The sequence below is a fragment of the Beta vulgaris genome, chromosome 5 (assembly GCF_026745355.1).
Source record: "Beta vulgaris subsp. vulgaris cultivar EL10 chromosome 5, EL10.2, whole genome shotgun sequence".
NCBI lineage: Eukaryota > Viridiplantae > Streptophyta > Magnoliopsida > Caryophyllales > Amaranthaceae > Beta > Beta vulgaris.
The window spans coordinates 8,065,020-8,089,831 of record NC_079206.1 but is presented as its reverse complement, the minus strand read 5'-3'; the positions used below and the strand labels follow the sequence as shown (position 1 = coordinate 8,089,831).

The 24,812-nt window shown below is 35.2% G+C and overlaps 2 protein-coding genes across 2 annotated transcripts; both read right to left on the bottom strand.

Annotated features, from left to right (window-relative positions):
* Positions 1-7,541: 7,541 nt before the first annotated feature.
* Positions 7,542-10,690, bottom strand: LOC104892543 (uncharacterized). Its single transcript, XM_010678506.4, has 2 exons — positions 10,014-10,690; positions 7,542-8,705 (listed from the first exon to the last, which is right to left on the bottom strand). The coding sequence occupies exons 1-2, from the start codon at positions 10,558-10,560 to the stop codon at positions 8,644-8,646; spliced, it is 609 nt and encodes a 202-aa protein (XP_010676808.1). The 5' UTR covers positions 10,561-10,690; the 3' UTR covers positions 7,542-8,643.
* A 2,238-nt stretch (positions 10,691-12,928) lies between these two features.
* Positions 12,929-24,110, bottom strand: LOC104892542 (protein TIC 56, chloroplastic). Its single transcript, XM_010678505.4, has 6 exons — positions 23,270-24,110; positions 18,753-18,950; positions 14,533-14,815; positions 14,104-14,266; positions 13,417-13,617; positions 12,929-13,299 (listed from the first exon to the last, which is right to left on the bottom strand). Exons 1-5 carry the CDS (start codon positions 23,958-23,960, stop codon positions 13,417-13,419), a joined length of 1,536 nt encoding a protein of 511 aa, XP_010676807.1. The 5' UTR covers positions 23,961-24,110; the 3' UTR covers positions 12,929-13,299.
* Between the last annotated feature and the right edge of the window lie 702 nt (positions 24,111-24,812).

Here is a 24,812-nt window from a genome sequence, read left to right as displayed (position 1 = left end):
GCATGAGATCCACCAACATTGCAACAACCCAAAATCTTCTTACCAAGAAGACCATAATATCTTTTGCAAGGTACCTCAAAACAAAGTTTTTTAATTTGGGTTACTTTTACTATTACACCAGAGTATCCCGAGATTCTTGAGGGTTACATTACAGGTGCTCTAACTACTTGCAAGAATGATTTTCCTTCTTATGTGAGTTGTGGAGTTTTGAGTTACGCCAAGGCCAATGTTACGCAATACCTTCGAGAAAATATCGATTTTGATGAGGATCTTCAAGGGATCAGATTCGAGATGGAGGCCGTGGTTGATGTCTCCACTGTTGATGATGGTCACGTACGATTGTTGAACAGCAGTATGAAGATCAAGTTACGGCAAACAAGTACAACAATGTATACCAACTGAAACAAAGGTTAGTGTTTTGTTTTTTTTCAGTTGGACTTTGTTTTGTTTCAGTTGGACTTTGTTTTCTTTCAGTTGGACTTTGTTTTCTTTCAGTTGGACTTTGTTTCGTAATATGTATACCAACTGAAACAAATAATGGACCAACTGAAACAAATAATGGACCAACTAAAAGAAATAATGGACTAACTGAAAAAAAATAAAGACTACCTGAAAAAATGAAGACTACCTGAAAAAAATTAAGACTAACTGGAAAAAAAGTGGAACCACCTGAAAGTCGTCCAACCAAAGATTATGATCGGACGAGTCCGACACAATACGTTCTCAAATATATATATTGAGATACTAAGAATCTATATATTTTCCAAGTCAAATATACATAGTGTGGAGATATAATCCTAGTAGGATTCTAATTACAGTGAGAAGATCTAGACAATATTAACAAAATGTTTACGTACAGGATGATATCATATCTAATATCGTGATTATATTGTTTATATTGGATGTAGGACTATCATAATCAAGTGGTCAACTTTGAACTGATTTGGCTTGAGCCTCAAGGCTCAAAGCATTGAGACTATTCCGGGTTAACTCATATTATGGATAATTTTTTTTTTTTTTTTTTTTTTTTTTTTTTTTTTTTTTTGGACATCGGAAAAACGTACCAGAAAAGAAAAATAACAAAAAGCAATTAAAGGTGGAGCAGTGGTAGTTGCCCCTGTCTGGCCCTTTTAGCGAGATCATGTGCCAGTTGGACCGTAGAACGAGTAACTTTGGTGATCCGACACCATTGAAATTGCTGGCCGATTGATCGTATATCGCGGAGCGTCCAAGTTATTGAAAGTGGTTGTGTCAGTGGTTGAAGTAAGCTGCGGACGATGATCTCGGAATCGGTATGCACTGCTATTGCTTGATAACCTTGGCCTTGTGCCCAAAGCAAGGCCCCAAGACAAGCTTTAGCTTCAGCAAGCAGAGCAGAATCGGCGTGAATGCAAGTAGCTTCCCCTATCTTAGTCGCAGTACTGACATTTTCAGCCACCCATGCAATACCTGCCAAGGCTGACGTAGAAACCCATGAACCATCAACTTGGATGTGTATTTGTGGAACCCCGCAAAAGGAAGATCCAAAGTGTGCCATTAGAAACCCTGGTGGTCCTGACCCGTCTTCCAGGACCGGAGGCAAGGAGACGGCCCTGCCAAGGAAAGTGAGATGTTGCTGCATAACTTGGTGTGCCATTGATTGTAAGATGTGAGCATCAGGCCTAACATTGTTGAAGACCAAATTATTCCGACACTGCCAGAAGTCACAGGGTGGCGACAAATTTAGGTAGGCGATCCCCCGAATATCCATCCATGCGATAAAGATATAATATCCATGCAATGAGCCAATCTCTGAAGGACACATAGATGACGGAGTTTGAAATAATGCCCAACTGACCGGTCCGCCAGGCTGTAGTAGCGAGTGGGCACAACCTGAATAGATGTTGGCAAGTTTCAGGTTCCCTCGCACAACAAGGGCAATCATTCGAGACAGACATGCCCCGAGATGAAAGGTTATCAACTGTTGCTAAACTGTTGTGCCAGAGTTTCCATAGGAAAAGCTTCCATTTTGGCATGATGCGCAGTCCCCATAAGATTCGAAAAAAATTCGAAATCCGAGGGGACGTCATGCTACAGATTTCATTTTGTCGAGATAGTAAATAGTACCCAGACTTAGTTGTGTAGTTTCCCGAGGCTGTGAAAGGCCAGTATGGAATGTCAGACTGGTGACCCTGTGTTGGCAATTCTAAACCTCGGATAGCACAAGCCGTCTGAGGAGTGAATAGAGAATGAAGGCGGGAGATATTCCACCCTTGCATTTGCGGTAATATGAGAGACCCAACATTTACCGTAGCTGCAGTACGTAGTGTAATCTGGTCGCGGAATATCGGGACTTGGCCATTAACCCATCTATTCTGACCTGCCCGTAGAGTGGAGTTAAGCCCAATTTTCCATGCATAATTATCAAGAAGGATTTTTTCAGCTTGACCTAACCCTCGCGCCCCCCAAGAGCTCTGGCCTCTTAATGGATGTAATGTAGATAAGGTTGGGTGAGCAGGAATCTTAGTGGAGGCAAAGACCTGGCTGATTAGAAGATCCGAATGCCGATGAATACGCCAGACCTTTTTAATCAGTAAAGCGCGATTATGAAACGTCACACTACGTAGTCCGAGTCCCCCAGCACCTTTGGGCGTAGTCAAAATATCCTTCCGTCGCCACGCAACCCCTTGACCTGAATGATTTTTCCAAAAGAATCTAGCGACCATGGCATCCACCTTGTTCGCAATGGTTGTAGGAAGCAAAAAAACCGAGAGTATGTGAGCAATTGAAGCGATGAGAACAGAGTTGATAAGGATCAACTTGCCAGCTTGAGATATGGGGAGTGACTCCATGCAGTAATACGTTGAGAGATTTTATCCAATAAATAATTAAAATGCTGAGTCTTTTTCCCCTGTATGTCGACTGGTGTGCCGAGATATGTTCCCATAGAAGTTTTAGCCTCCAACTTTAGAATGCCTTTATACTCCGTACACAGAGAATCAGGAATATTTGGGCTAAATTTAACGTAGGACTTGGTAAGACTTATCATTTGACCGGAGACCAAGCAGAAGCGCTCCAGAAGTGTTGAAATTTTCACACAGGAAGAAGCAGAAGCTTTGAAAAAAGAATCGCATCATCAGCAAAAAAAAGATGGGAGATAGGAGGTGCATACCTGTGTGCTTTAATTCCATCAATGTGCCTAATGTCCGTAGCAAGTGTAAGCATGCGAGACAAGATATCCATACAGAACAGAAACAAATAGGGGAAATGGATCACCCTGCCTAAGGCCGCAATGGGGTCTGAAGGCCTCCGAAACCTGTCCATTGACGAGAATCCGATATGTAACTGTAGAGATACATTGATGAATCAGCCGTATCCAATGCTCAGGAAATCCATACGCACGGAGGATGCGTAAGAGAAACACCCAGTTAACACGGTCATATGCCTTGTTCATGTCTAGTTTGAGGGCAGCCAGATGAACATTGCCGTGTCGGTGTTTATTAATAACATAAGTGAGCTCATGACTAATCAGAATATTATCGTCCATATGTCGTCCCGGAATAAAGGCACTTTGATATTCACTGATCAGATGTTGTAGGAGAGGCCGCAGCCGGTTCACTAAACATTTTGACGCACATTTGTAGATTGTGTTGCATAGGCTAATTGGCCGAAATTGCGTAACCTCTTCAGGATTAGGACCTTTAGGTAGTAAGACAAGAAGCGTTTGGTTCCATTCGCGCAGAATGAAACCCGTGGTAAGGAAGCGACTAACAGCTTGGCACACCTGTACTCCTAGTAGGTCCCAGTGGGTTTTAAAAAATTCCGCGGTAGAACCATCTAACCCTGGAGATTTAGTATTCCCAATCCCAAACATTGCATCATGAACCTCTGACTCTGAAAAAGGAAGAAGAATGTGTTGTTGCTGGGTAGCAGACAATTGTGGAAGGTTCAGTTCCCGAAGCAATAGTCCAATAGTGTCCTCATGCACCGGATCAGGAAACATTGGAGTAGAGGAAGTAGTGTAGGCCGTTTTAAAATGGTGGAGGATAGTATCAAAAATAGTATTGACGTCGTCTATCCATTCACCTTCCGCATTTTTCAGGAGATAAATGTATGCAGAACGTTGTTTCTGCTTCATTTTGTTAAAAAAGAACTTGGTAGAGAGGTCACCATCCTGAATAAACTTATCCTTAGAGCGTTGTGACCAATAGGAGTGGGCCAGACTAGCCTTGTCCAGTAACTGTTGTCGTTGGTGCATGAAGGCATTTCCTTGGGAATAGTATCAATATCCATGGCAGCAGGTGTTAATTGCATAGAAATGTCCTTCCAATCAATACCCCAGACCACCTTATGATCCAAACACCACGTTTAATTTCTTGACGGAGTAAGGAAAGATGTTTGGTGAAACAGTACATTGGAGAGCCGGCAATCGGTTTTGCCAAACAGAGGTAATTATACGCTGAATGTCGGGATGTGTGAGGCACCAATTTTCAACTGGTATGGCCGCCGTCGATGAGTTTGGACGGTTCTGATTGGTAAAAAATCGCTGAATGATCAGAATGTAGGATCGGAAAGTGTTTGACGTAGCTAAGGGGATATTTGTCCAACCATGCTGGTGACACGTATGTACGATCAAGACGCTCAAGAATCAATTCTGATCCTTCGCGATTGTTAGTCCAAGTAAACCGAGGGCCCACAAAAGGAATATCTTGTAATCGTAAATCATGTTTCCAATTAGTAAATTCCTCCCAGCCTCGAATACTCGAATCACCACCCAACTTGTCCTCATAATGATCTAGTTGGTTGAGATCACCAATGATTAAGAACTCGGGATAAGGAGATAATACTTGGGAAAGGTGAGCCCACATCATTGGCCGTAATTGCTGACACGGTTCCCCATACAAAAACAGAACGTACCATATCATTCCATTATTAGCTGAGATTTTACAAAAAACGTAGTTACACATGGTACTAAGGACAGTACATTGGAGATTGTTAGTCCATAATAGTAGTTTTTGTTGGGCTTATTATGGATAATTTTGAAAACATTAAGTTGTTTTTTTAAATTAGGGCTTGTTCTTTTCGGCATAAAACAACTGAACTGAACTGAATTGATGAACGAATCGAACGAACTGAATTGAATTGAAAAAGAAAAAAACTAAAATAATATATAATATAATAATATATAGTAATGAATAAATAATATGAATATTAAATAATTATTATAATGATAAGTAATAATAATGAATAATAATAATAGTATTTTGAATATTTTTAAATGATAGTTATAAATAAAAAATATTAATAATAATAATAATAATTAATGATAATAATGGTAATTAATAATAATTATTTTATATTATTTGTATTAATATATTAATACTTGATGATGATATATAATAGCAATAATATCTAAGAAGTAAATTAATATTACTATTTTAATAATTAGATTTAATAATATAATAATATTTAGTAATAAAAATAACGATTGGGTTGGACCGCGAAAATTACATCATAAACCGTCTTGACGCAATTTGATTGGTTTATGGGCTAAAAAACGTGGGTTTATTTGTGCTTTGACCTAAACCATGTTCCTCCTAATAATAATATAATAAGAGTAAATATAATATAAACAAATAATATATAGAAACAACGAACAAACAACAAAACAACAACAACAATAATAATAATAATAATATAATAATAATAATAATAATACTTAATAGTAATGATATAAAAATAAATAATAATAATAACAGTAATTAATAAAATAAATTATACCAACATAATAATAATATTTAACAAAGTGGTAATAAAAGAATGAGCTGAACTAAACTGAACTGATTAGAGTTGAGCTGAACTGAACTTATTGGAACTGAACTGAACTGAATTGAATTGAACTGAATTGAATTGAATTGAATTAAATTAAATTGAATTAAACTGAATGTAATAAATATATAAATAATATTTTAAAAATATCCAAAATACTATTATTATTATTCATTATTATTACTTATCATTATAATTATAATTTAATATTCATATTATTATTGTTTAAAATATTATTTAAATATTTATTACATTCAATTTAATTCAATTTAATTCAATTCAATTCAGTTCAGTTCGGTTCGGTTCGGTTCAGCTCCAATAAGTTCGGTTCAGTTCAGCTCCAATAAGTTCAATTCAGCTGTAATTATCATCTCTATTAGTTATAATTTAGTTCAATTCAGTTCTGCTGCGATTCAATTGTTTTATGTTGAAAAGAACAGACTCGAATTCTTTTGATAACTATGTTATTTGCAAACCAACTCGTCCCAACTCTCACGAAACTCTATTTGCATTGGTTGAAGTCTTGAACGCTATCTAGCTAGAACACAAGTCCCCATGGGGGAAACTACATGTAACTGATTTGGGGTTGTATTACGAGAAAGAACTAGTCCGAGACATGATGCGTACGTTGATGTACAAAAATTCGTAGAAAAAATAACTTTGAAATTAATTTTATCAATAAAACAATGATATTCTTTTGACAATAATGATTTAAACAATAATTATATAAGGATGGTCTAGGCATTTTAGGGGGACACTAAAGTTCTCATGTGTTCACTTATAAAATAGAGATTTTATAAGACGGTGTAATTGTAGTAATAATTTTCTAAAAGTTCTTTTTTTTGCATTTTTGTTTTTTTTATTAGTGTCCCCCTCTTTTTCCTTTAGGGAATAGAGATATTGATATTTTTTTCGAGATACAAAGAATAATAAAATTAAATATTATAAAGAACTATATATATGTTATTGCTAGGTTGTCGTACACCTGTCAAAAATAATTCCTGCAAAACCTTCTAACAATGTAGTAAGGTAATTAGGGTCGAATCCACAAAGAAATGGTCGTTTTAATCTAATTTCTAAATTACGGCAAAACTAAATAAGATCAAAAATATGTGAATTAAGGTTCTAAACTAATAAATAAAGACAATCAAAGTAAAAAGATCTAGGAGAATGGTTCACCATGTTTATACTTCTAATCTATCAAAATATCCTAAATAATTCAATTAATCAGATATCTAGAGCACAAGTTAATCCTATAGTCAGGTCTTAACGCTCTCAAATCAACAAATGCTAGTACGGTCGCTTAACATAATCAGATTTGCTAATTGTAGGTAAGCCTCGAAAGAGTATAATCTCTCGATCTATGACTCAATATTAGCAATATTTAATCAGACGATTGATCATATTGCAAGATTAACAATAAAACACTAATCAATTAGAGAAATTAATAACTAATCAAATCATGAATCAATCAATCAATAATCATATCATATAAGCATGAATTGCCAAACCCTATAAATAAAAACTACTCTATCATGAAATCTAAATTTACAAAGAAAAGCATAATCAAAGAAATCAATGAAAGAAAATAGATAAAAATAATAAACTCATGAATTAAAGATGAAAAATAACAACTAGGATTTACTTAAAAACTAGTAGGGAGGAAAAGGAAGATAAAACGAAACTAAAAACTAAGAATATAAAAACTAACGTGAAAAGAGGAGAAGGAGAGAGAAAGAATAAAAACCTAATATAAATAATATTAAATAATCTCATATGACTAGCAAAGTAATTTACAAAGATAAGAAAAGTCTTGAATAAATCATTAAATGGGCGGAATAGTGATCCGCGCATACGCATGACAGATTCCAGCAAAATCAGTGCAACATTCCGAAAGACATAACTCTTTGACTAGAAGTCTACTCGAGGCGTGCCACCTATCGTTCGAAAACTCTTCAAGTCTAATTTCCGAATATACTAGAATCATTCAATTCTAAGAAACACATCAAAAGTTATCATCAGAAGAGTAGACGTGAGTCGTGACTCCTTTTTCACATTTCTTCTAATGATTTTCCACTTTGTTTTTGCTCAAACTCGTTCTATGACTTTTCCATAGTCCGTACCATCCTTATTCAGTTTAGCTTCTTTCCAAGTGCTCCTAGTCACAAGCTTAGCTAATCATACTTCAAATACGTTCTCATTACCTGAAATTTATCAAAAACAAGAAAACATGCCGAATAGGAGTAGAATAACATAACTTAATAATATGATGCAATAATGAACCTAAATATGAAACTAAATGCTCTAAAATGCAACGTAAATGCACCTAAAAACTGTATATATAAAATGACTTATCAAATTCCTCCAAGCTAAACCATTACTTGTCCTCAAACAATAAGACATAAACACGGAAAAAGTAAAACAACCTACAATATAAGACTACACAACAGGGCTAAACACTCAATTGAAAACAAGAGAGATATAATCACTACAAAATGCGGATCATAGTAACCATAACAACCAACAGAAGGTAAAGGCTTAACAGGAATGAGATTAATGATCCAAAACTAGACTACTGAAACAGAAAGTTGATTAATCTCATACTGCACATCGTAATAAACAAATTTTACATGACCTTAACAGTAACAGAACATAAACTCCCATCTCATCTTCCCTTTAAACATCAAAGAAAAAAGAAACACAATCTTCTCATACTTCCTAAAACTTTTGAGAAGAAAAAATCATCCCAAATTTAACAACATTAAAACTGAAATTAGAAATGTTAGTTAAACATAACATAAAATTGCAAACAAAAAAAGAAAAGAGAAGATTGAGCTAGTCATGAACCACAGAGTGAATCAGGATAGAAGCCTCATCAGCTTCAGGAGCCACCATTTCTGCCCAAAAACAAAACCATTTCTATTGTTAGTCATCAATTTTAACAATTACAACAATTACTAATGCGTAAACGGCCATTTATAACTTACACAAATTCTTGTATTAGACGGTATGACGAGTATTAGTTTAAAACAGGACGAGTATAAATTACAAAGCAAAATATACGTTATAAATCTAGGCTATGCAAATGATAGAAATAAAATGTTAAGAATTAAAAACTTCATCGAAATGTCGAATTCATTTTAAGTGAAAAAAGTACTAAAAACCTTAAACACATAAAAGCTGGAACATGAGGTCTCCTAATGTTCCCGTTTTCAATATATAAAAAAAAGCTGTTTTCGTGCTAATAAAGCTCGGAGATAGCTGGTACCTAAGGTTTACTTGTTTTGAAAATATTTTCATTTATAAATCCACGAATGCAGTATAAAGTACAAAGAAAGGGAAGGAGGATTTAAAGCTGTGACCTATTGCTTATAGCACATCAATCTTAACCACTAGGCCAAGACATCTTTGACATTTTCCTTTGATTCATAAGAAGCAGGAGAATCTATATGACATGAGATCTTTTTAATTCTTGTTATGGAAGAGCTTCGTTTCTTGAAACCTTAGCAGTTTCCGTGCTTACTAAACTCGAAAATATTTGAAAATTAAGGTACCCCGCTAAACATTTTTGTTACCAAACCATTTATATATTCCGGAGCTATAAAGATAATATACTTCATCTGTTCTGTTTTAAACGAAACATTAAGTGAAATGACACTATTTATTGATCAATTTTAAAGCTAATTTATCACCATTATATAAAAAAATAGTCAAGTAAGATCTTATTGGATTTCTCTCGATGCATACTATCAAATTATAACTTTTTTATATTTTTTTACGTATACATAGCTAAAAATATTAATTATTAAAAAAGCACGTTGAATTATGTGAAAAAGCAGACATGAACATGCTACATGAAAAAGCATACATTTCATTTCAAACCGAACCAAAAAAATATATACAACTTAAAGAATTTGAAAGCCATGCTAAGATGAGAGAAACTTGTAATAAAAATGCATATAAAATATATTAAGTAATTAAAGCTCATGCCTACAAAAAAAAGCAAAAGTTGACCCCTCAAATACTTCATATAGACAGTACTCCTAAATCATAGTCACACAAATCTTACAATAAATCACTAACCTCCATGCTTCAACAAGTGACAATTTTTTTTTCACTTAAAGAGCTTTTTAAGAGAAGTGTATCGATTATTATAATTACTATCAGAAAATGAAATACAAAGAGAATATAAATCAGAAATATACCTGGGACAAGACTAGAGATGATACTTCCACCACCACCACCATTATGTTCACTCCCACCATTTTCATTACCACTTTCTTGATCAACCTTGTTAGACTTATTAATCACCTCATTTCTACATTTCACATCCTCTCCACTATTATTATTATTCTTCACATCTTCACTCTCACTACTTCTACTGAAGAAATTCGATATGAAATCATTAATCACTCCACCACCTCCGCCACCGCCTCCGCCACCACCACCATCAGTGCCGCCGCCATCGATGGAAATGGAACCTTGAAAACTATCATCTTGATGATCAAAAGGATTAATATTAACCTCATCAAAAACATGATTATTATCATTATGATTAGTAGTACTAGTACTACTTTTAGGAGTCCTAGGTGAAGCTAATTTAGAAAGGAGATTATAACATAAACCCCCACCATTATTATTTGCAACTCCTTCACTAACTTTTTGCCTCTTCTCCCTTTCTCTCTCATCTTCATAGTTTTCACCTTCTTCTCTTTCTCTCACTTCAATTCTTGAAACTTTGATATCTTCCATTTTTATTTCTTCAATTCTTTCTAAGTTTTGGTAAAGTATGAAAAGAGGATAACAACAATATCTCTATTTATACGCGAAAAAAAGAAGTTTGGGTTTAACCGATTAAGGATAAGTTATCCCACGATTGTTATATTTCTTCAGTTTCGATTTAGTTATGATACTTTTAAAATCACGGATTTTTTTGACAATTTTTGAAGAAAAGAGAAATAGAGAAAAAAATGAAAGATAAGGAAAAGTTATTATCCAAAATGAAAGCGTCGCAACTGAATTGAAATTTTCTAAAATAGATAAAAATATCACAACTAAATAGAAACGGATGAAATAATAGATTATTTTTTTCCTGAAATGAAAAAGGAAAAGTAAAAAAATAAAAAAGTACTTAAAGACACGTGTATCGAAGGTGTTGTCTGTTTAGCTTGTAAGACCATTTAAAACACTCCACGTGGTGCCATTTATCTCTCCCATCCTCCCAAATGGTCGGTTTATAATCTTTATTATTTTCACAGCAACTGTTTTCGCTTTTCTGTTTCCCGAGTCCAAAGATATTCCTTACAACAATATAAATGGATATAATACAATCTGGACAACTTAGGAGAAACAAAGAGAATTCCAGATTGTTAAAGGTGAAAATCGATCTCAGGATCTCTTGTAAACGGGAGAAAAATTCTAACTACTAGACTATCCCTCATTCTTATACAAGTGATACAACTAACTCCACTTGGTAACTTGAAAGATTCTAATTTATTATTTTATCTCGTATTTCTTATCAAATACATCATATTAATCAGACATACGTGTTAACCTATACTAAGGACCCTAAGATCAAATTATACCACTTCATATTTTCATTTTCCCATATGGGAGACCAATGTTCAAATCTTAATCGAAGCAAAATTTCAATATTAGAAAGGGAATGAGGACTTATTGAGCCTTTAGATAAGTGACCCTATGCGAGGCCGCCTAAAAGAAATTCTTCTTATCAAGAAGTTCCCGATAGGGACCCCGCTAATAACTTGTTAATTTAGGGTCTGTTCTCCTCAGCTTATTTTCAATTCAGTTCAGTTCGATTCAGTTCAGATCAGTTCAGCTCTTGACAATACTTTTATTCTCACATATCACTATTCATTTCAGTTCAGTTCAATTCAGTTCAGTTCAGATGTTTTATGCCGAAGAGAACATGCCCTTAGTTACTAGTAATATTTTTACTATATATTATTGAAGATTACAAAAATATATGTACTTTGAAACTATACATTTATCGAATTATCTTTACATATTAGTAATTGGATATGGTATATTACGGTACTTGGAAGTAGGGATTCTTCTTACCTTTTCGACTTTCCCCTGCTATCAAGTGTTTGACCAGCAAATGCTAAGCCAAAGCACCGTATAAGTTAAAATCTAAACATGGTCCTCCTCCTTACCAAAAAAATTGATTTAAATTAGTATTCAAATCTTTATTATATAAGGCAACACATGGGAGACACCAAAAAAAAAAAAAAAAAAAAAAAAGCTTAACTACGTGCTTCAATTTGAAAAAAAAAAAGAAGATAATTGTATCTCTATCTCTATTACTCCTATATATAAAAGAAAAACTACTTATTAGGCCCGGGCTATGCCCCGAGTAAGAAAATTTTTCATTTATTAATATTGTACTTAGATATGATAACAATAAATACAAATTGGTCTAGTGGTTAAAACTTTAGTTCCCTAGGGAGAGCGCCACGTGGCATCGTTCCTCGTTTACCCACGCCTTTTAATATATTAGTATAGATTATATGCTTTCATACGCATATCGTACATATAAAACTAATAGGATAAAAAGCCAATATGATACATCTATTCTAAAATTCGAAGGAAATAATTTACTAATTCTAAGGGGTTTACCACTTCATCTTCCTCTGAACTTCTCACGAGCTGAATTTACAAATAGATTGGCTTATAAACCTTCATTTTTCTGATAGGAAGGCTTATAAACCTTTCTAGGTAGAACTACTTTTCATAATGAAAATACAAAACAAAGGATGCGCGAAAGTAATAAGTTGGTGAAAATCAAAATATTACAAATGAGAAAACAAAGAGAGTATCAAATAATCAAATTCACAACAAAAAATTATTAAAAGAGATGGTTTAATTTTAATATAAAAGTAGACCTAATCACTAAATGGATTAAACTAGTCACTATTGCGCTAATCCTCTTTTTAATATTGGACTTACCATTACCTAATTTTAATTAAAAAAAAGACGGTTTCTTATCAGACAAACTCATCAACTTACAGTAGGAGTAACATCATACATTTATATATCTATCTTAATAGAAAGCACTTGCATGAAATTATCCTTTTGTTGGAAGTAATCTGGAACAAAGTAAGAGAATATAATAGCCAAAGTTCTAATAATATGACCAGCAAAGCCATAAAACGAAGTAATTCAGGTGTTTATCTAAAAAGTATCAAAGTAATTACAAAACTCAACCTACACAAAGGTTAAAGATGACTTAAATTGTGAAGCAATCTGTAAAAAGAATAGCAGCAGATATATCAATAGCAAAAATGATGAAATATACTATATGATATACAAGGAGAAAAGAGATGAATTACAACACTACGTACAGGGTATCTGATGAACAAACCATCTCCTACACAACAAGATTCACCATCAACAGCAGAACCCGAAACACGGTTGCTATCCTTTTCACTTAACTTCACTAGTAAGCAAGTAGTATAATCTGATAACATTCTGCAAAATAAAACCCAGATTAAGTAAGCATTAAACGTCAAATCAGATCCTCGAAAAAAAGAGTTTGAATTAAAAAGGTGGCCATGAAAAAACAAGAATGAAATGATGTGAAGAGACCTAAGATGGACGATGTTTATATCCCCCATACAATGCTTCTGAAATGGCCTCCTTCTCTTCTTTCCTCTTTCTCACCCTGTTTCTTAATCTTTCTGAAGAATCGGCTTCGACTTTGACCCTGAGTTTATCCAAACCGGGGACAAAACGCTTCAGTTTCTTGTTGATCTGGTAACTTAGATCACGGAATATATTGAAAATCAGCTGCACAAGCAAAAAACCGTAGTTACTTTAATCAGCTACAGAAGCATGCAAAATACTCCCTCCATAGGTTCACCCAGAACTAATAGTCACGTATACTATTTCGGGAAGTCCTGCAGCAATTTTCACATTTCCCAAAACAGAAGTGGATTTTGATAGTTTTTATAAACAAACTCCCTCTTAAATGGATTGGAGTAGAGAGGATGAGAATGAGACAACTATTGTAAAGTACAATATAGGTGAAAATAAGGAATCCATAATTATGATGGATTAAGACAATGTGTAACTTTGGGCAGATGGAGCTTATCTATTCCCCTGTATGACATGGGTTACTATAGAAAGTTTCCTTCTAATAACAAAAATGAAGAGACGGAACAGTTATTTACAAACCTCCTGCAAACTACTTACAATGGAATGACAATAAGTTTGAAACAGTTTGTAAGCTACCATATAAAGTGCTCCAAAAAGAAAATAGCACAAAGGATATACCTTAACATCTTCATTCCAGTGGCTTATATATGGAGGACCAGTTGTATAGCTGCCAAGAGGCTCACGATACCATTGTCCGCCGTACGTTATTTGGTCCATGGCCTGTTCTACACTAAGAACCTCCCAGGGACGTAAACCAGGGATGGCTTTGGCCAGTTGCTGCCTGGCTCGGAATTAATTGTCACACATCATCAACACAGTGAGTGAACTAAAACCTCAAGTGCAAAAACAAATTCTTCTAAACTTATCAACATTGAATCAGAACTTCAATTAGAGAATTCAGTTACACTACATTATAGAGGAGAGAGATTCCGCTAAATATATAGCACTAATTGAAAGAACTTCTAAGTAATTTTCAGTTACACAAATAACTTGAAAACACTTGTCAATTAATTAGTCACGACAGTAGAAGAAAAGAGAAAAAATCACCTCAGCTGTTTTGGTATGTATTTGTTCGGCATGTGATCACCTTCCAACATTGTTGTCAGCTCAGAACCACTAGCCCACAGAAAGAGAGCATGACTTGGCGTTCTTACTCCAGGCCAGTAGCCATCATTGGCTTTGAGTACAGCCATATCACGCTTCTTACTTTCTATAGCTTCCTGTTGCAGTTGCTTATAGGTTTTCTTTTCATGCCCCTTCAATGGGACCCAAGGAGACATTCCTTTCTGAAGCTTATGGAGAAATGCTGTAGCAGCTGCTCCAAACCTGACTGAACAGTGCAATACAACACAGATCAAGAACTCGAGAACAAAAGCAGTACTGCAAATCAGGTAAGGTTCCACACTTGAGCAACAATATCAGCTTTGCTACAAGTTAATTTTGAACTTAATTTATTAATAGACGACGAACCTTTATATGCTCATGTCAGACTATGTGCTATGTGCCAACCCAGAAAAACAAGGAAAATAATGAAATGACGGCAAAAGGGATGGATTCTATTAGACTGAATAGGGAAAACAATCCAAATACAATTCTCACATTTGATGAGTGAGAGATCTCCAACAGTTACTTTCTCTTTCTACTTCTCTCAATAGTCAATACCTTTCCTACTGCCTCAGCCTTCTATTTATTACAAGATCCTACCACTCACTACTCATCCTCTGTCATATAGCAGATTTGACAGAGAATCTGTTTAGGGAATAATAATAAGAAATAACAGAAATGTCAGAGACACTCAGCAGTACTAGGAAAAGACCCAATGCCCGTTGGATTTGTTGTTCATTTCCCTTCTGCCCTTTCTTCTGCCTTCTCTTGTAAGTTATCACAAGAGGAGGTTTGGGTTGATTCATGGCACTATGATCCTGAGGACAAAATGTTCCTGGAAGTCTAGATGTACTGCATGTTTTGAGCTGTATTAATACCGTTATATGAAAGGCATAATAGCTTATATACTTCAGATGTCTCTGTCTATATCCCATCCCCTACCAGTACAATATTTCTTCCCTCCTTCCTACAATCCTGCGCATTCAAATTCTTATATACTTTCTCAAAATTCATATCCTGAAATTCTTTCTCCAATGCAAAAATTAAGTTTTGCAGAGATAACACGTACCTTTAAACAGCCAAGAAAAACTCTTGGAAAGCTGTCAATCTGACAAGTGTTTGAAGTAGCTTTCCAATCAATTTTTCAAAGATATAAGAACAATACACATGGCCCTTGAATTGTTTTGGTCAAGCCTTCTGGATCAGCCTGGTATGGGGTTTAAAGAGGGAACTTCACGATTGCAGTTCATTTTTCCCCCCAAAAGCGGCACAGTTCAGTTAATTCTAATTATGGTTAGAACCTTTTAAATTAAGATCCGAAACACTAGCTTATAACCATAAAGTCCCAGTTCCAGTTCAGTGGGGAGTTGGGGACTGAATCAGCCCCGACCTAGCTATGGCCAGCTCTAGGCGACAGATACCAAAATAGAAGAGATTTATTTTGCACATCTTAAACTGAAAATATATTTTGCTTTGACAAAGCTAGGTAAAGAGTTAATGCAAACTCGAGTTGCCCATCCTTAAGAGCTGAGACTAATAAAATCATATCATTTAGATTAATGTTTTTTTTAGCAGCAGAGATGAGAAGTACAGCGTAATAAAGAAAATGAAAGAAAGAAATCAAGGCAAATGCAAAGGAACAGCAAAGATAGTGAGAAGACAGAACAAGAAGAGAGATAAGAGCGCATCGATAACATCTTCTATCAAATGCTGCTATACCAATTCATGCTGAACCTCATTGCTGATACAAAAATCCAAATTTCTTCTCACAGAAGACTTAAAACAGTGGGATACACAATCCCTTCACATCCACAATATATTATCCTAGATATATGTATACGAAGAAGAACATTATTGCAAGAATGACATACAGCAACTTCAACTACAGACAAGTAGACAACTATAAATGGTGATCAGACAGATAGCACCATACAGTCCTGCTCTTCTTGTCTTATCCCTAGACCATAGCCTGGAACTCCGACTGAAAACCCCTTGGTCTGTTGGTATCACTGCTCATATGCTGGAGGGAGACCAGAAGCAGCAGTTTGGAGGTAAGGGGAGAGGTTATTGTCCTTAGTTTCTAGGCATGGGTTGGAGCCCTCAGAGAGGGTAGGCCCACATATTCTGCGTACCTATGAGTAAAAGAGAAAAACCTTGAAACTCCAATTGATTCAAAAAATCCAATATACACACATTATTGGACCTCTTGAATAACAGTCAAGAAAATCTCATTAAAACGGAGCATGTTCGCATAGAAGACGTAAAACAAATATTTGGCACTTTAAAAAAGCATTTTGTAATTGATTTTAAAAATAAAAGATGAAAATAATTTAATTGAATAGATGTATCTAGGGAAAATTCATTTTGAAGCGACTATTTTTTTTCGATATTATATCTTTATTTTTCATTTTCTTTATTATAAGAATTTATTTTTTTCATATTGGATTGCTAAAATATGCCGAATTCAATAAAAAGAAAAAAAGGAATTCTCGCGGGAGAATATTTACTCTTTCAATATCTATTTCAGCTCTAGAGTTAGCTTCTCATTTTTCAGAACCATCTGATTTGATTCATTCTCAATAGCCATGAGATGATCATCTTATGGTGATCCTTTTGTCGACGGATGTTCCTATTACACTCGTAGTCTCTGATAAAGTTAGGATTTTATCAATGGGTAATGTTGCTCCAATACCTAACCAAAGGGCCACTACGGTACCAACCAAAAAGACAGTTGTAGCTACTAGCTACTAGCTACTAGACAACGAAATGGATTTTGGAATTTATTAATATTCTCTGAAAAAGGAACTGTTAATAATCCCGCAGGGACTGGTTTTTGTTCCCTGTCCCCTCAAAAGAATACGAAAGTCTCCAGCAACTTGTTACATGATTTCTTCCTAAATAACAATCAATAATCGTATACCTAGATTATTTTTTTCCACTAGACTCCTCTTATCTACACTTTACGAATGGAGCGAAAGGACAAGGCAAAGAGAACACAGCCAGAGCATTTATGTCTTAGAAATTAGTAACTACATAAAACTTGTGCTCCTCAAAATCCTTCACCCCATCATTATCCCTTCTCCGAAAGAAAGTGAAAAACAAACATTTGCATTCAAATCTTACGATTTCTGGAATCAAGCAACCATACACTTTCCCAGAGTTTACATTTGAAGGTTTCTTAATCAAACTGCCCTTTAACATTTCGCCACCCCACCTGGCTTGGAGAAAAGCCATATGAAAAATTGCCCCAAAACACTCTGCCCCCCTCCCTCCCCCTATTCCAGCACATGGAGAAGGGGATCTAAACATTACCGAGCTTGAGCTTTTGGCAAGCTTATAATTCGCCAATTGACCAACAACAGGCTGAACCTCATCTTAAGGAGATAACTCAAGTACTAAACAAGTTCAAGTCACCAATTCCTCAGGCCAAATACATACAGGTTTACAAGGATAGGATTTTCCAATGGACATAGAGTATTTATCAATTACCTAAGGTTAAAACCAAACTGAAGTTTGCCTAGCAGTTTCTTCTCTAAAGAAGTTAGTGGAGTGTCAGAGCCGTGTAAAGTCCCAGGTCCAGGTAAAATTCAATTCTAAATTCTAAATGAGCAGCGATTGGAGGATCAGCAAATTGCAGACATGTTCGCAGCCTATGATGGTATAGATTGTAACAAGGAAAATACTGAACTCAAAATGAGAAGCAGGCTATATCTGATAACAAAATCTGAAATAAGCCTTGTCTAAGGCCAAATGATCATATTACCCCCTCATGTAATAAGTTTAAGTAGACTAATATTTTCCTTTGTGGATTATAGTTGAACAATGCCAATGTTGAGCAATGTTGTGCTCCTGTGCCAGCCACTCAACACCACTACATCCCATCAAACAGCCTGTAGATTCGCTGATTTGCTCCACCAAGGGGAAAGAAAGGGAAATTAAACAGGAATTCTCCGTGGATGAATGGTCAAGTTAAAAACCATCTTCATCTATATATTCGCATTCGGTGCAGCTCTTCAGAGTCAAATTGTCGATTAAAAGCTATAGCTACAAAATGCAAGCATTAACCTGCATTTAATCATTCTATATAATGCATTGATGGACAGGTTAACAAACTGCACTTACTGTTGTAAAAGCCATAAAAAGATAATTAACAAGTAGCAGACCTTCCCAAGTCGCAATTGCGCGCTCTAAGCCATAAATCATGCCTATAGGCGCCCACTCGTCCATGTCCTCTCCCCAAATGAAAGTATGAGTGTCAATTATGCCTGCACCCCATGCAGTCTTTAGTTGAATCAGCTCACATGGTCCTCGCGAACGACCCAAACGATCCTTGTAGAACCAGCCACCAGTCTTCATTGCAACTATAAGAAAATTATATATATTATTATTTAGCATGTTAAAGGAAACAGACATGAAATAATAGTACATCAGAAACTGGATTGGGCACCAAAGAAATGGGAACGACAGGGTTATTAGTCATAACAGTTAGCTTCATCAATTAAAAGAATATGGTTGTCATGGATTACATCAACATTTCTCCATACAAAATTATTTTCTGCGTCAAAGAAGACTTTAACTACCTTAATTTCAATATAAATGAAACGTTGGGTCGTAGCACACTTATTAAGGAAAGAGAGAGATAGAAAGAGAAATTTTACATCATTGCTAGGAGGTCGAAGCCATACATCATGTTTCAACTGTGCAGAGAAAAAGTGGAAAGAAGATCTAAAATAGAGTTGACATTACGAAGTACGAAGAGTTCTTTCTCCCAAAACAATGATTGCCAACTCCTTCTGCTAATATCATATAAAGTTTTCCTTATTCTGTAGGATTCAGAATTTCTTTTCTTTTCAGGAAGATTATACGACTGTTGCGGGGAACTTCCAGTCAGTTGCAACACAGCTTGTACACCACACAAAAGTACAAAACTATTCTTAAGTGATAAGCGATGTTATGTGACAAAAACCACTAGCTCAACTAACTTACGTCCCATTTATTGATAAACAACATGTTGCAAATCAGAGATCACTTGGCATATGCGCCATTGAAAAATCAGCATAATCAAAAACCTTGAAACTCCTGAATTTTCCACAATGGTCAAAACTTCTTTTACTAACATTTCCATAAAACATTCAGGGTGCGTTCTCTTCAACTTATTGGCCCTGAACTTATCTGAACTCAACTTATTGAACATGAACTGAACTTATTGGACCTTATTAAACCTGATTGGACCTGATTCAACTTATTAGACCTAATTGAACCTGATTGGAACTTATTGGACTTGATTGAAACTTATTGACCTGATTGAAACTTATTAGACCTTATTGGCCCTGATTGAAACTTATTAGATCTTATTAGACCTGATTGAAACTTATTAGACCTTATTGGACCTGATTGAAACTTACTTGACCTTATTAGACAAAAAAAATGACAATTAATAACATAAATATTACCCCTAACGTAAATACTACCGAGCAAAATTTATTATGAAGTAATAATTATTAAAAATCGTCCTTTTAAAAAATTATTATTATTAATTATTTATTATGATAATTAATTTAACAAAAAAAATTTACTATATATATATTTGCCTATACTCGGGCAAAAATTGCAGATGAGATATGGTTGGATGTTGGTGAAGAAAACGTATTGATTGAAGAGGATGATGTAGAAGATGAAGAAAGATACTCCGATGAAGAAAGATACTCCGGTGATGATAATGAAGCAATCAATTGATAACACTTATATCTTTCATTGTTATTAGTAACAAAAACATGTTATCTCTAGTTATTTAAAGACGAATTGCAAAATATTGTAATTATAATGATTATTATCGTTAACCTTAATTATTTGACCATGATTATAATATTATTTAATAATAATATAATCAACTAATAGTAATATGAATAATCAAATAATAGACAATAATACAAGTATAATATTATACATTGTGGTACTTTAATAAAAAATTCTAATAATAACATAATCGGCTGATAATAATATGAATAATAAAATAATAGACAATAATACAAATATTTAATAAAATAATAGACACTAATACAAGTATAATACTATATAATCATTGTGGTACTTTAATTAAAATTCTAATAAATAACATAATCAGCTAATAGTGATATGAAATTATAAATAATAAAATAATGGACAATAATACAAATATTTATTGAACATTGACTATTTGGACCTTATTGGACATTATTAGATCTGATTGGAACTTATTGGACCTTATTAGACCTGATTGAAACTTATTGCACCTGATTGGAACTTATTGGACCTTATTAGACCTGATTGGAGCTTATTGCCCTGATTGGACCTTATTGCAACTTATCTGAACTTATTGGACCTGAAACTTAATTTTTTAAGTTGAGGAAAACGCACCCTCGGAAGAGTATAAAGCTCCAACCTACCCTAGTTTTAGAAAATACGCCTTGGGCGTTATGCAGATGCAAATCGCATTTCGCATCTGAAAGTGAGGTTTAAAATGAATGATGCACGCCTCCGGCGAGGCTGAAGGTGCTATGGAGTGGCTACTTTTAGTAGAGAGGTGCAAAAGAGAGTAGATTTGAGTAAACAGTTCTTAATAAAAAAAATTACCTAAGCTCAGATGAAAAATAATTTCAAGCAAAAGCCATGTGTTAATTGCATAAATTATCATCAAGCTGAACGCTAATTCGAAGCCCTCATTTGAAAAAAGAGGCTCCTGAAGCCTGGCCTAGTTTATGCATTTTGGCTCAAAAGGGTAATTTGGTAGCCATTCATGGTCGCCAACTTGCTGTATATGACCGAGAATGCCAGCCAGCCAGGGATCTATCTCCAATAAGCAACATAGTTCCAGTGGCTGTTGCCGGCAACCGATATTTAGGTTAGTCACTCTATATCTCTCTTCAAATCTGTCTCACTCTCTTTCTCATGGTTTAAAATCTCGGATGTGATAGAGATTACGATAACAGTCGCATAGCATTTTTGTGGGTAATGTGGATGGTTTGTGAAGATGCAGTCAGTATAAGCTCAAAAAACTTTATAATGTAGTCCTGATGCAGAGTTGTGACGAAGATTTAATACAACGCTCCCTCGCTGTTTCTGAAGTCAAAGTAACCCAGGCCAGACTAGAGAGGCAGCCATGTCACCCTCCTTTATCTCTTGAAGCCTCCTTTATCTATGTGCGCCTTTCTAAACTGAGCAACCCACACAACCTGCTCTCGTTGTAAGCCAGACTCAACATCTCTTTAATATTTAGTCATTTCAATAGCTTTTCCCTCTCAAGTCTCAACCTTCTGTATATCAAATATAATGGATAATAATGGGTAAAAACTGTTCCCAATTGGTTACAGAAAGGTAAAACTACTCACAAATGTTGAATACTATACCTCATTTCTACAAATCTTTGAGGCAGTGATTGTTGAGACTTGGAAGGAAGATATCTACAGGAACGTTTTTGAAATGTTATTTTGCTAGCTCTACAGGAGAGAATTGATGTTTTTCTTGGGTGATAAAGAATCTTCTAACAGTGTAGAAGTTTGCCTTCATGAAGAAATGTTAAAGATGCTCCTCTTGCTAGGCATTAGAGCAAGATGACTAAAGAAGCTCAGATGTTCAAAAATCAGTCCTGAAAATGTCAAATGGGAATAGCAACACCTATCCCACATGCAAAGTTCAGGGACAGTCCAGCAGAAGCTCCAGTAAGTCAGTGCATGAGGCAGATAGACTGACTAATTTCCATAACGAGCCATCAGCACAATCATCGAAAATTCTGATTCAGGCTGAAAGAAGAACCAAGGGAATAACTTTTTCCTCCAGAATAATTTATTTCACCTGATTAACACAGCTATAGAAACCATAACATTGATGCCTACTCACTACTGCAATCGTGCTATACCCTTTGCAAAGGGCTCTTAAAGAAAAAGTGACAAAAATCCATTCAAATCCTCCTTGCTGTATTTTAGGCGGTTGGGAGAATATGAGCAACCTTTAGTCACTGATGCACACAGTGCCATGACCATTTTCAGCAACTAACCCTATCAAAAGATTTAAAAGACCTTGCTTGAGTAGTGAGAATAAGAGTAGAGATGCAAACTTTTGGTAGGCCACCTCTAGCTCCAAGCAAAGATAAACATCACTTGGAAGTTTTCTTTCTCCCTGCCAGGAAAGCGATGAATCATGCTTGAACTCCTATACACCATATAGAAATCACTCTCAAATTAGCAACGAAGGTGCTAAATCTGAATTAACTTCTAGACTAATTATCTAACTCTATTGCAGGAAATCTATCTTAGCCAAATGTATAAATAGTCCCATGATGCATCACCAAAAGAAAAATCCTTACTAGATTACACTCTTCATTTCACTATAACTGCACATTAAGACAAGTAAAGGACCAATTACCTGACATTAGGGTTGTTACTTTCAAACATGGAGAAATCAGTTGTCATATGGTCTATATAACTTCATTTCAGATGTGTTAGTGGCATTAGATAACAACAATGCAAAGAAAAAACCTCATGGAATAACTTCAACTAAATACCCCATCAGACAAAATAACTTCACCTAAAACTTAAAAACATCATCAGGATATAATTGCAATTTGCAATGCAAACTCAACATAACAGTACTATAATGATCAATTGCATAAACAACAAAGACATTAAAGTTCACCAAAACTCACAATCATAATACCGATTTTCGAGCCTTTTATACCCAATAGCCTGAGCAGCATCAATAGGCCTTCCAGGAGGATAAGGCCTTTGGCTAAATCCCCAAAGGCCAAAAAAGAACTGCTTTGCAAAATCCCAAAACTTATCATCAGATTCCTCCTGAGACTGAATAGCTTTCCTAGGCATAGGCCTCCCATCCAAACCCGGAACATTCGGAACCGCCTTCCAAAGCTTAGCATCCTCTCCTCTATAAGGTCTATCATTCTCCTTAAGCTCCATTTCATTATAAGCATCAGCAATCTCCTCTGCCCTTATTAAAAACTCAATAACTGGACTACTCCTAAACTCTTCCCACCATTTTTTGTTCTCTTCAATCTCTTCTAATGTAGGGTTTTCTTTGGTATCAAAAACTGGGTCTTCATTTAATATCTTTTCTACTTCTGGGGTGTGACGAACATCTGGTAAATTTTCACATTCCCACCAGAATTGGTCCAGCATTTGCTTGTATTTTGTTGTGGGTTTTGAGGGTTTTTTGTTCTTAGGGTTTTTTGGGTCGGAGAGAGAGAGGGAGGAAAATAGGGGTTTAGGAGGGTTTTGGGAGAGAGTTAGAGAGAGAAAATTGGGGATTGAAATTGGGTTTGAGGGTTTTTCGAACCAGTGAAACCAGTGTTCACCAATTGGTCCCAAGTTAATTGAAGCCATTTTTGGTGTATTTCTCGAGCTTTGAGGTTTTAGCTATGGAGTTTCAGGTGAGAGAAAGAAGAATTAACGGGAGAAGATAGGCTCAGGCTCACTTACCCCCTGGGCAGTGTAGGAAGCAGCTTGAACCCTGTATTGTGTTCAATATGGATATCTTTGTTATGCTTTGTTTGTCTTTACATTTTCTAAAAAATTAAAAAAACACGAACGGAAGATCAAACGGCATTTACAATAAGAGGTTGTTTGGTTAACATTATTACATAGGAAGTTAGAAATCCTAGGAATTGAAATCCTTTGGTATTGTTTGGTTGACAAATTCATGGGAAATAGAAATTCCTAGGAAGTTTTACTTCCCACAAAATGGAGGAAATTACTTACCTAAGGGGACCTAGGTTAGTGGAAATTCCCATAGAAATTTTCATTTCCCTTGAATCACCGAAACCAACATCTAGCAATTCATAGGAAATACAATTACATGGGAAGATGATATTCCAAGGAATTTGCACTTCTTACATTCAACCAAACGAGCACTAAGTATTAAAGAAAATAAGATATAATTAAATTATATTAAATTATATTTGTTTTAGAGAAATTACAATGAATCAGATCGAGCAATGTAGAGCAGGCCCATGTAATTGCTGAATCAAGCATCTATTGATGAGAATGTCTCTATCATTTTGATATGGTTTCAGGAAGAGCATTTTTTATCGAGTCTTATCGGCTGCATTCGAGTTTACAATACCTTCATGTTGATAGTCTCGAACTTCTACCAATTAGAACAGTTTCTCATACCTAAGACAAATAAACTAAACTCACAACTCGCATGGGGAGAAAGAGATTTCCACAATAGAGATT